We start from the raw sequence: 12,796 nt of genomic DNA on the forward strand, positions 1-12,796 counted from the left end.
ACAGCACAGCAGGCAGCATCGCCGTCAGCAAGCTTGCATTGATTCCCAAGGCCCTCCAAGTCTGCTGGGGTGATGCAGAGGCCCCAGGTGAACACCTTCATGTGCACTGCGATGCATTACAGAAGAGGACCACTGAGCTTGGGGAGCTGCCCGTGTTCTAGTAGTGAAAAGCAAGCCCGATCTTTGTCCCAGAGGAAGGCATCACCTCATCACACGGGGCTGCTTGCTGAGACTGGCTCGGGCAATGAGTGGTCCAGCCTTGCGTTCTTGGCATTGCCCAGCAAGAACACGCAGGGATGCTCAGGGCCCATGGAGGACTGTCTCTCCAAACACCAGGATGTATTCCACATGAGTGGCTAGGACCTACTTTATCAGGATTTACTGTGATATGAGAAATGAGAAAATGACTAGAAAGGAAAGCAGAGGGGACGGCCCTGAGAAGAGGCGTTTGCCGGTAGGTAGTGCCTTGCCTCCATCCCCAACCCCTGTGCAGCCTTATAGGGCCCAGCACTCAGGTCTCCCTGCTTTGAGGCCCTCACTGTGTCCTTTGTCTTAAGCAACAGTGATTCTGACCATTTGGTCAGTGATGGTAACCAGATATGTTTGTGTGTTTACATACAGCTGTTTTGTTATGCTTTGGTGATCCTCAAGACAGTAAGTCAGTTAGGTCCAAGCTGGTTTCTTCATTGGTCTGGGAGTCATGAACATCACAGAACTAGGAGTTGCTTCATGGATCTAGGTCCTAACTGAAAGGTCCCAGGAGTACAGTGAGCACAGGGAGAGAGTGAAAACGGATCAGAAGAGAAGAGGGGCTCAGATCCAAACTCAAGGGATGATTAGCAAATTGGGAAGTTGGGATTGTTTCACGTAGGGAAATTAAAATTTATTCAGCTGGAAACAGAAGGGCAGGCAGCTGATACTTCCTTAGACCCAGGGAATGTGGGTAATTTAGTCTCCGGTCTCCTAAAGTCATCTGACCTCCTATTCAAAAGCAATGATGGAGAATGACCCACTGTCTCCCATTCTCTTCCAGGGTCGGTAGCACCCATCACAGAACAGCACTTGAAAGTGACAGATACTGACTCAGATGACCGTCAGGTAATGTACGTCTTGAAGGAAGATCCCATTGCAGGGCGCCTGCAGATGGTAAAGCATGACAGCCTGGAGCAGATCTCCGTTAAAGGCCCCATCCAGAGTTTCACCCAGGCCGACATCAGCCAAGGTCAGCCGCTTCCTTCTGCTGCCCAGCCTTCCAGAGACTCCACCCCTAGTAGTAAAATGGGAGTTGCGCCTGGTGGCCTATGGCGGCAAACAGCGCACTTTTGTTTGGAATTAAGGGCTGAGTTAGAGCTTCATTTGTTCTTTCTTGACTCCTCAGTTTTTTTGTTTTTTAAAAAACTCTCCTTCTGGGCTAAAATGTGTTCGTGCCTTGACATAGCCTTGATGAAACTGGGGGCTATTATGGAGGAAAAAAATCATTTTGACTTGCTGTGATGCTAAAAAAAGGTGTGTGTGAGGGAGAAAGAAAGGAAAAAGAAGTGAATTGGGATGGATTAAGGTGAAAATTATGCCTGCCTTAGGTGAACAATTTATATCTCTTTTTCAGCTCCCCAAAGAGCACAAGTTAATGAACTAAGCAAAATGGAAGGGCATAAATCGGAACTGCTTGAGGGAGATTACATAGCTCATCCCTCCTCCAGGAAGTGCTGATGTAATGTAAAAGCATAAGTGTTAAATGCTACGTAGTTACTGTACAGTGCTTTCCGGGGTGAGAAAGGAAACAAAAGTTACATAGTGGGGAGGAAAGCAATTCAACGCCGTGTGATGATGTGCAGTTTCATTTAGTTGTGGAAACATGCCCTCCTATGGGGGAAAATAAAGGTCCTGTCTGTGCACCAGCACCTAAAATTATAGCAGCCAAAACCTCACTGGACCTGTCTGTACTTGAGTGAAGGGAGGGAACTAATTCCTTCATTATTCCTCGCCTCAGTGTCTCTTTTTAGAGTATGAGAGCAGGCATCTCTTCTCAGATGTTTGGTTGTATTTACCTTGCTAGGTACTTATACGTGATGCTGTGGGTTAACAAAATTGTAATAGATTGCATTTTTCCCTTGGAATCCTTTTGACTTCTATGTGGAGTTTATTTTGTTTATCTATTTCTTTGGTGGTTGGTTACATCCCACGTTGTTCCCCAAATGATTTACGACTGTACTGAGAAATGGGAGTGACACAGTCTGGGAGAATGTGAGCTGCAGCTGTCTGTCCTCTTGCCCTGTGACATGGATATATAACAGGGCCACAGCAGTGATGTGGGTCCAGTTCAGTGCGCATTTTCCACGTGGGCAGTTTTACTGATGTATCTATTCGTGAAACCTCCTTAGCGTCTTCTTCCTCAAACTCTGCGCCTCAACCATAAGCAATGCTACTTGCTGCTTGGGGTGTTTTATCATCGGGGATCATCAATCACGAGGAAGCCACTAGTGGGAGACCAAAGGGAGGAAATGAAAATGTTAGATTAAAATGTCGAAAGCAATGTCAAAGTGAGAAGGGGTTAATTGATTCATTGGTGGGAATACCAATCAAATTCTCGCCTGACACTTCAGAAGTAAGGGCAGAAAGCACTAATAGCAAATTTTGATTTTCTTGTCCTTTTTACAGGCCGCATAGAATACAGTCACAGGAAAGGAGAATCTAGCGGGAACTTTGCTTTTAAATATGATGTGGTTGATGGAGAAGGCAACAAATTGACTGACCAGTCATTTTCCATCAGTGTTTTGGGTAAGGGGGCATTGGGTTTCTAAACATCATCCAGCAGTTCTGAGGTTGTGGGGTGCAGACTGGGCTCACCTTGAGGCTTGACCCTTTCCTTTAGCGGCTGGTGTGGAAATCTGGAATTATATCCCCTCGGTTGTGTGACGCTGTGGCTCCTTGAGGCACTCTCTGAGGGACAGGCTTGAGGGCTATTTTGATCCTCAGGTCCAGAACTGAAGAAAGGAGGCTGAAAATGATCCCATTTCAAATCACTGATTTTGATATTTTCAGAAGACAAATCCCCACCAGTCATCACCACCAATAAAGGGCTGGTCTTGGATGAAAACTCAGTGAAGAAAATCACCACTCTGCAGCTCTCTGCCACTGACCAGGAGACGGACCCTGCAGAACTGATCTACAGAATCACCAGACAGCCCCAGCTGGGCCACCTGGAACACACAGCATCACCAGGTAACCCCGTCATCTCTGACATCATCAAACCCAAAGCTGGGATTTACCAAAGTGCTGGGGGCACCCACATCATGCATACACATTCACCTCGAATCTGCCTTTATTAGTATTTCTTTTTGCATCACTAGTTCTGACCATTGTCTATCACCTTGCATTATACTTAGCACACAGTAGATGCTTAATAATTACTTGCTGGATTTAGAACTAAAAATTATAATTTGATATAAACAATCTTGTCTCCATAACTGGAATTCAACAAGTAACCAATGAGCATGCGTTTTGAGTAAGATTCTGGTTTAGCTGCTACAGAGGAAAAAAAATGAAAAATTAAATACAACCCTCACCCTTTAGAATTCTCTATTGGATGAGATAAGGATCCTCTGCATATAACCATATGTAAGGGAAGAGTGTGGTAGGTAATTTAAGAACCGTATAAACCTAGTATCATAGGAGTTCAGAAGTGGAAGCGGCTACATCAGGTGGGAAGGTGCACAGAGGTGGCATTGAAGAGTGCCCTTGAAAGACAGAATTTGGGCAGACAGAAATTGTGTTATTTCCAGAGATAGGAACAGCATGAGGGCACATTCAAAAAAATTACGAGTGGGCCAGTTTAGCTAAAGCATATATTCTGAAAATAGTCATCAATAGGGCCCTTGGGTAAATTGAGATTTTATGGAGGGTCTTCAAAACGGCGATAAGTAATCCCTATTTAATTCAATAGGCAATAGGGAGTCACTGCAGAATTTTGAACAGGGGAGAGAAGTGAAATTCATCTACTGCCCAAGAGGATGACCTGAAAGAAAGAAAAAGGAGGTGGTGATGGTAGTTAGGAAATTTCACTTTTGGCCACATAGGAGCTAGTGAGGCTTCACCTGGAGGGGCAGCAGTGGAATAGTAAAATGAGGTAACACCTAGTACCTAGTAAGTATTCAGTAAACAGTGGCTGGTGGAAGGGAGGAAGGAGTGAGTTAATTTCAGGGGAAGAACCTATGGAACTTGGCAGCTTGAATAGATGTGATAAGGGACAAGAGGTACTTGCTGAATAAACAATCTAAAGGTAGAACTGTCTTTATTTGTACCTCACAGAAGCAGTGTCAGCTTGCAGGAAATTTAGATCATTGGTTTTCTTTGGATTTTAGGCTACAAATTCTTCATTCATTCAACCAGGGAAACAGCAGAACAGCGGGAGTACTTGCCCTGATGCAGGGAGTCAGACAGTAAGCAAACAATCCGGCAAAGATACCATATGTCAGTGGTGATAAGTTAGGGGCTGAAATAAGGGCATTCCTGGTGCGCAGGGAGCAAGGTGAGGGAGGGCCTCCCTAAGAAGAAGACATTTGAGCACAGATCTGAAGAAAGTGAGGGGCCAGCCATGCTGACATATAAGAAAGGAACATGCCAGACAGGGGACCAGGGAGTGTTAACGTCCTCAGATGGGATCAGCCAGGCCCACCCTGTTCCAGATGCTGCAAGGAGACCAGTGTGGCTGGGGCAGAGCAAGTGAGGGAGAGAGCCAGGTGGATGAGCTGGGGGTGACTTGGTGGGAGATGAGGGAGGCAGACCATGCCTGGGTCCAAGGTGAGGGTGGAGGAGGGAGTGTTGTGTGCATGGTGGGAAGGTGTGGGGAAGGATGGACAGATTGGCCAAAATCCCAAATGCAAATTCAAGCAGCTGCTCTCCCCTTTTGTCCCAAAGTTCCTGGGGGAAGTATGCAGATCAACGCTCCGGATACCTTGGCTGCATGAGATGTTTGATAAGTAATTCATGAGCTAACTGCTTCTGCCAGAATTCTGTCAGGTTGCTGACCATATCTCTCCAAAGATGACAGGGCAGACTCTTGCCTGTTGTGTTGGGCAACGGCATGCACGCGGCACAGAGCTCCAAAGGGCTCAGAGCTCTGGGCGAGGCCCCGCCAGTGGCTGGTAACTCACAGCCCTGGCTCTTCTCTGACCCCAGGCTGTGTCACGTCCTGTGTGAGCCTGCCCCAAATTCGCCTTTTCTGCTTTTTACAGTCTCAGCTTTCACTGGGCTTAAATCCTGGATGCCAAGGCCAAGCCAGGGCCGTTTAGGGGACAACCCATAGGGGATCACCCTGCTCCCTCCTCTTGGGAGAGCGGGGGCTCCCCTGATCTGGGATACTTCCTTCACCTGCCCTTTTCCACCAGGCTTGACTCCCTAGCCTGTGTTCTCTCCCACCCTCACCAGTGTGTCTCAATCCTCCTATTTCTAGAAATTCTAAGTAGACCAGAGAGGAAGATATTTACTCTCGGGGGCCCCTCTCCAATTCTAATGGAGCAGAGCTTCCCTGTCCCTCCCATACCACCAGCCCCACACCCAGTCCTTTCTGTAGTATTTAATCAGCAATCTCTCCTTTCCTGTCTCCCCTAAGTGGAAATGTATTCATGAATTTGAATTCTTTTAAATGTCAGAGCTCTCCCTTCAGAGGAAGTCCGTGTTGATTAAGGAGCACCCTCTCTGAAGGCAGCTGGCTCCGGCTTAGAGAAAAGCACCACCCCCCGTCTGTCTCAGCGGTGAGGAGGGGTCTCCCAGGAGCTGGGCTGGGCTGGGAGGAGCAGAACAGCTTCTAGGCCAGTGTGTACAGTGCAGACACTGAGCTGTCTGGGGACTGGATGCCTCTGGGAATTGTCATTTGCTGCTGGCGCTTGCGGACGTCTCCTGGTGGTTAACTGCAAAGTGGACTTAGTCTTAGGTGATCTTTCTTGATCAGCTTGTTGTGATTGTTCTCTTTAGGTAGAAAAGATGTGAAGGTCCTCCTTTCTTCCCCTGAGGAGACATAGGGAGCCTATGGGAACCCTGCAGAAGACAGACACGAACCTCCCACCGTGGAGGAGAGTCACATGAGACGCTAAGTCCCCATGGGCTCTTTGCAAGGTTGAGGACCCACACTCTCATGTCAGGGACCCTAAGGACCCTCTTATTCGTGGGAAATCAGAGTAAGAAGTTATCAGGATAGAAGCTAAGTTGCTGAAACAAAGAGACTGCAAAATACAGTGCCTTCCACAGTAAGTTTCTTTTCTCTCCCAGCAAAATCTAGAGGCAGGTGGCCCAGACCGCCCGAGGTAGCTCAGTGACCCTCCACGTGAGGCCCCCATCTCTGGTCCAAGATGACTACTGTATTGTCGTCATCCCCCAGCCAGCCGCCAGGGAGGAAAGACCAGCGGCACCCACATGCATTTCTTTTCTAGGAGCGTTGCTAGAAGAACACACACCCCTTTTGATCACATCCCAGTGGCAAGGATGTAGCCACACAAAGCTGTGAGGTGGCTGGGAAATCTAGACCCTACCTGGGCATCCAGTCACTTAATAACAGTCATCAGTTATATTTTTAAAGTAGGGGAGCAGTAATATTGGAATATATCCGTCTCTAACACACACTGGTTCTCTCCTTCACCAAACATTCATTGAGTCACTGCTGCAGAGCAAAGCTTAGGTTTTGGAAGTGGGAGACATGTCAGTAAATGCGTGCCAGTGTGTTTCAGTAGCTGTGACAGCAACGTGACAGAGGATAGTGGGAGCCAAAGGACGGTGAGTCCCACCTAAGAGAGGGCGGGGAGTGAGTCAGGAAGGACTTCCCACAGGTGACGCTTTAGCAAGGTATTCGTTGGCCTCCTTTTCTTCTCAGCCTCTTGGTATTGTGACACCAACCAAAATAAGATGCACCCTTGTCTTAGTTTGGGTTCTTCTGAGAGCAAAGTTATATTATCTTCGGTCATATGGCATCTGTCACAAAGCACCACAGACCGAGCAGTTTAGACAACAGAAATCGATTGTCTCACAGATCTCAGTGCCAGAAGCCCAAGATCGTGGTGTCGGCAGGGTTGGTACCTTCCCAGGGAAGGCTCTGTTCCAGGCCTCTCCTCTGGGCTAATAGATAGCTATCTTTATGTTCACATGGCATTCTCCCTGCATGTGCATGTCTGTGTCAAAATTTCCCTTTTTATAAGGTCATTAGTGGAATTATATTAGGGCCCATCCTGATGACCTCATCTTAACTAATTACACCTGCAGTGGTCCTATTTCCAATAAGGTCACGTTGTGAGGTCCTGGGGTTAGGACCTCAGTATATGAATTTGGGGGGGGGAACGCAATTCATTCCATAACAGGAGGCTTGAAAGAAAATCTGAAGCAGAGAAGCTGAGAGTCTCCCTCCGCATGAGCTTGAGATGGGACGCAGACAACAGGCACAGAGCCATCCACAGCTACGCTGAAAGCAGGAGGGCCGGGGCGAGCTCCTAACATCCTATTAGGAAGGCAATTTCTTCAAAGGTGCTTTATTCCCACACCACTTCCCTGACCTGGACCGAACCTTCTCTAACATGCTGGCTCTCCGGGGGAATTGGAAAAACTGACAGGGTTAATGTGGGTCTCCGTAATACTGCCAGATACATAGTTTAGCCAGCAGGTTGGTGACTGAAAACACCTTGGACGGAATTAAAAAGCCTTCAAGATGTTTCGAACAGTAACCACCTGCTGTGACAGCCAGTAGGGACAATATGTTATTAGGAGCACCATCCTACTGGTGAGTGAACAGCTGAAGGCTTCCAATACCCAATTAGCAACAACTAAACTTTTTTTTTTGGAGATGGGGATGGAAACAACTAAATATTTTTAAAAAGTGTATAGAGATTGAAAGTCTGTACTTAATAAGACCTGTTAGATAGTCATTGTAGTGGATGAACTAAATTCATTTTCCAAATGTGTTTTGAGAACCTACTATGTGCCAGGCACTATTCTAGGTGCATATTAGTGAAGAAACAACAAAAATTCTTGTCCTCTTGAGGCTTACCTTCTAATATAGCTTGTGACCCTCTGGTGCTTAATTATGGATATCATGTAAATGATATTAAATACCCCACCAAAATCAACATTTCAGACAAGAAAATGGGCACAGCCAAAAAAGTATCTAAAAGTAAAATGATGATATTTCAGTGATAGATCTGAGTGGCCTTTGTGATTCTTTATTACTTTTCTGTGTTTTTCACATTTTCTGAATAGACATGTATTGCTTTTATATGGAAAAAAAAATTAACGGATTAAGGGTGAACTTCAAGAGGCTCCTAGTCTAGCCCAAAAGGCTAGATAAATTTTACAAAAAGTACCCCTAGCAGGCATACACTTTGGACATAGACAATCGGAGTTCCAGCCCCAGCGACTCTGCTGTCTTATGTGTGACCTCAGATAGGTCAGATTTATTTTCTGATTTTATTAGTATCATAATGTGAAAAAATAGAGGTAATATATCAACCTTGACCTCCCAGAGTTGTTAAGAGAAAACAATATATATAAGCAAGCCTGAAACAATTCTGCACATGGTCAGTGTTCAATGTTTGCTAAACTGAATGGAGAAAGACACACTGAGATCAAGCCTGGAGCTCTCATGCACTGCTAGTGGGGATGCAAAGTGGTGCTACCATGTTGGAAGATATTGGCAGTTTCCTGAAAAGTTAAGCATTCCATATGCTCCAGACATACATTCCCACCATCCCACTCTTAGAGATTTACCCAAGAAAAATGAAAACTTACGTTCATACAAAGACTTGTGCAGGCATGATCATAGCAGCTTTATTTGTAATAGCCCCAAATTGGAAATAACCTAAATGTTCATGAACTGGTGGGTGGATAAAATGTCTATGATATATCCATTCAATGGAATACTACTCCATTAGTAAGTAAAAAAGGGGATGAACTATTGATACATGCCACAATATGGATGAATCCAAAACAGTTACACTAAATGTAAGAAACCATGCATAAAATAACATCTCCTGTATGATTCTATTTATAAAAAATAGAGAAAATGCCAACTAATCTATAATGACAGAGAACAATTTATATGCTTCTTTGGGATGGGGAGGGGGCAGGAAAGGGAAGGATGAAAGGATTGCAGAGTGTCAGCTGGAAACTTTCAGGTGATGGATATGTTCCCTATTTTGATTAAGGTGGTAGTTTCATGGATGTGACAAAGCTTATGAAATTGTACACCTTAAATATGTGTAATTTATTATATGTCAATTTCCTCTCAATAAAGAATGTTAAATAAATAAATAAATCTCAGCACTTCCTTCCTAAGAGGAAGGGAAATCCATCACCTTTCTTAATCAGTCTTCGAGTCTTACCAAGGGAACACTGAATTTGGTGACCAGTTGATTGTGAGAATCCACACAAGTTATTTTCCCATGAGCTGTGAGAATGGATTCGCAGCAGGGGAAGAGATTTAAATTTCTCAGCTACAGCCAGTCTGAAGTTACTAAATTTTTAAAGAATGGTATGGATTTCTGTCCAGAACCACAAGACAAAGCTATAAGACAGGGCGCTACATTTTTTTGCCTGTCGAGAGCTGATGCAGTAAGCACAGAAATATAAAATGCCTCATCAAAAAATTAATTCCCCAATATTCAGGAGGCCAATCTATCTGGGTGACAGATTTCAGATGATAAAGAGAGATGCAAATGTAAGCCATGCTGGTTGATGGGATTTTTTAAAAAAAAGATGAAGCAGTGATACTGATGTCACAGTTAAATGTAAAATAGTCAGAGTAGAATCTCTTTGGGTTTTTTTTTTTTTGTTTTCTTTTTTTACAGGAAAGGCTGTTTTTGCCAGGATTAACAATGACAAACAATAAATTCCAGAAGCAGCAAATGAATTTCAGGACCAAACCAAAGAACTAGATTAAACAGATTAATGCTGTAACACCCAGAATCAAAAAGAAGGAATTTGTGCTGAGAGACTAAAAGATGTGATTTTGCTTCAGTCCTGGTTGGCACCAGAGGATGGGCCCCAGAAGCCCTCAAATAGAAGCAAGAATTCTGGGCTGTTTTGCTAAATGTCGTTGGCCATTTGAAAAGGGGAGATATTATTCATTTCTGGGAATTACTTAAGTTTTTTTTTTTTTTTACTTTTAAAACGACTCTGAAAAAAAAATTAGCCTATTTTCTCTATATTGTGTTTTTAAAAGATACTGGTTTTGTAGGTCATTTTAGAGTTGAGAAAGAATGATTGCTCAAACCCCAAAGTCATGCAGTAAGTTTTGTGACTGCCAGCCTGGCCAGAGTGGTCCGTGAGAAGTATATGCTGATCACAGACCTGAGAGTGAAAGGGACCTTGAAGAATATCCAAGGGAGTTATGGGCAACAGGGATGGCTCACTAATCACAGAAACAAGGCTATGTGTAGCCAGACCCTATGACTCCAGTGTTCAGATACTAAGCCATCACACAATATTAAAAGTTAGGGCAGGTTTTCAGAAAGGACCACGAGGTGATGGGGGAATATAAAACTTTAAGATTGAGGAGTTTAGAGAATAAGGCAGTGGCTCTACCTTTCACAGCTTTGACCTGCATACAGAAACCCCAAGAGAAAGGAGACTAACACTTATCGAGCACCTGTGTTTGCCCTGGCGCATAGTCGAAGCCTAGGTAGTTAACATGTGCTCCCACAGAGCATATGCTGTTGCAGGGGAAAAAACACGAACAACTCTAACACTAGGTCTTAGGGGGCCACACATAAATGCTTTAAGACAAATACGAAGAACTCTGTCTGGTGAGAGTGTGACATTTCCCTCACCTGCGAGGTATGGCTGGCAGTGCAACACCCTTTCTCTGCTTCTTTCTTCTTTTGCCAGGCATCCAGATTAGCTCCTTTTCTCAAGCTGACCTCACTTCAGGAAATGTTCAGTATGTCCACTCTAGTGAGACGGAGGAGCATTCAGATGCCTTCAGCTTTACGCTCTCTGATGGAGTCAATGAGGTGGGTGAGGAGTTCAGTTCCCTCCCTCCTGGGTATTGATTCAGGCAGTCTTCTTTGACTGGAGTGGGAGAGCCACCAGTGCTGTGACAGCTTCATTCTCCTCTGCCCTCAGCCAAAGGCAGAGGCAAAGAGAACTCTATCTTGATGAAGAGAGCTCACTTCCAGGTTCTGGGTCAGTCAGCCATGCCAGGATGCATGGAAGGCCAGAGAGAGAGCGCCTGCCTCCTGCTTGGGTGGGTGCTTGGGACAGGTGACCCACCTGCACTTTTCCCACGTAGGTGACTCAGACTTTCCACATGACTCTTCGCCCTGTGGATGACTCGCTGCCCGTTGTACAAAACTTGGGGATGCGGGTCCAGGAGGGTGTGAGGAAGACCATCACAGAGTTTGAGCTCAAGGCGGTGGATGCGGACACAGAGGTGAGAGCGCTCCCCCAGCTCTCTGGCTGAATGAGAGGCTGATCTGGTGGCATCTTTGCTTTGTGACTGTGCATCCCAAGGTAGGGTGGAGTGGTAAGGCTACGGTGAGCATCCTTGAAGGATTAAACCCAGAACACACTGTGGCCTTCTGGAAACTAATTAGAGAAACTAATACATTTGAAATCAAGTTGTTTTTAAACCCTTTCTGAAACCCTCAATACATTTATCCTTTCCCATGATTATGTGTAACAGTCATTGTAATATGCTGATTTGTGTCATGATCCATAGCAAATTAGGCAGATGACATTTTCTCCAGTGTTTTTATTAGTCCCTATTAGTGAACAAGCGTTTTCTCCACCTATACACTTTTACCTCCTTCTTCCAGACCTCACTGGTTGACAACTAATTATTGCAATTTAATCATTCTTAAACAACTAGGCTTCATACTGTAAAACAGGGCATGTGGAGACCAAACTCTTACTCGCATACTGCTTTCAGATTAAAGTATCTAACATTCTGACATGATTTAGCTCCCATTAAAAAAGGACTGCACACTTACTACTTAGTTCTATGTATATACCCTTCCCTGTGCCAACATGCATTCATTTATTTATTCACTCTTTTAGCAAATATTTATTACCTACTAAGTGCCAGGTTCTGCTCTGGATGCTAAATACAGCGCTGTGAACAAAACGGATCAAAGTTCCAGCCTGAGGGAGTTTACAACCTTCGGTCAGGGGGACAGACAAGACAAAAAGAAAGAACATAGAATGTCATGTCAGATGTGCTAAGTGCTAAGAGTAAAAATAAGTGAGATAAAGGAGACAGAGACTGACGGGTGTGCTGTTTCAGACAGAGTGGTCAGGGAAGGCTTCCCTGAGGAGCTGATGTCACAGCAGAGAAAGGAAGTGGAAGAGCAAGGCGTGCAGTTCCCTGGGAGAATCGCTCTCCAGGCACAAGAATCAGAAGGGCAAAGGCCCTGTGGTCAGGTGTGCTTGGAACATTTGAGATGCAACCCACAGGCCAAGCAGGAGAAGAGAAGAATGAGACCAGAGAGGAGCCCTGGGACCAGGTCACAGGGGCCTCATTGGCCCAGCTCAGGTCTCGGCATGTTTTTCCAAGTTGGTGGGAAATCACTGGAGAATCCTGAGCAGAGTTTTCTACCTCTTTATTTTTCCTTCTGCATGTCACCCTAGAAGCAGCCATTAGAAATGGGAAATTAGCTTCTGTTCTAATGTATATGGGCTTCTATATATATGAGTTTTGGAAAAATGTGTGTGGAGGGGTAGGATGGATGAAAAAGAAAGGAGTAATTTTAAAAGGCCTAGTTCTTGCCATCCTAGAGGTTAAAAATCTAGGTTTTCCCCTATGACCCTTAAAGGGCAAATT

At 45.0% G+C, this 12,796-nt stretch overlaps 1 protein-coding gene across 2 annotated transcripts in view; it reads left to right on the forward strand.

The window, feature by feature from the left end:
- Positions 1-12,796, forward strand: part of FRAS1 (Fraser extracellular matrix complex subunit 1) — a 408,983-nt gene that overhangs the window by 334,944 nt on the left and 61,243 nt on the right. For both annotated transcript variants that reach the window (XM_064485618.1, XM_031432509.2), the window contains exons 45-49: positions 1,034-1,222; positions 2,659-2,778; positions 3,043-3,222; positions 10,864-10,988; positions 11,267-11,407. In XM_064485618.1, the coding sequence (XP_064341688.1) occupies positions 1,034-1,222; positions 2,659-2,778; positions 3,043-3,222; positions 10,864-10,988; positions 11,267-11,407 (755 nt within the window). The remainder of the gene's footprint in view (positions 1-1,033; positions 1,223-2,658; positions 2,779-3,042; positions 3,223-10,863; positions 10,989-11,266; positions 11,408-12,796) is intronic.

The sequence above is a fragment of the Camelus dromedarius genome, chromosome 1, assembly GCF_036321535.1.
Source record: "Camelus dromedarius isolate mCamDro1 chromosome 1, mCamDro1.pat, whole genome shotgun sequence".
Classification (NCBI taxonomy): domain Eukaryota; kingdom Metazoa; phylum Chordata; class Mammalia; order Artiodactyla; family Camelidae; genus Camelus; species Camelus dromedarius.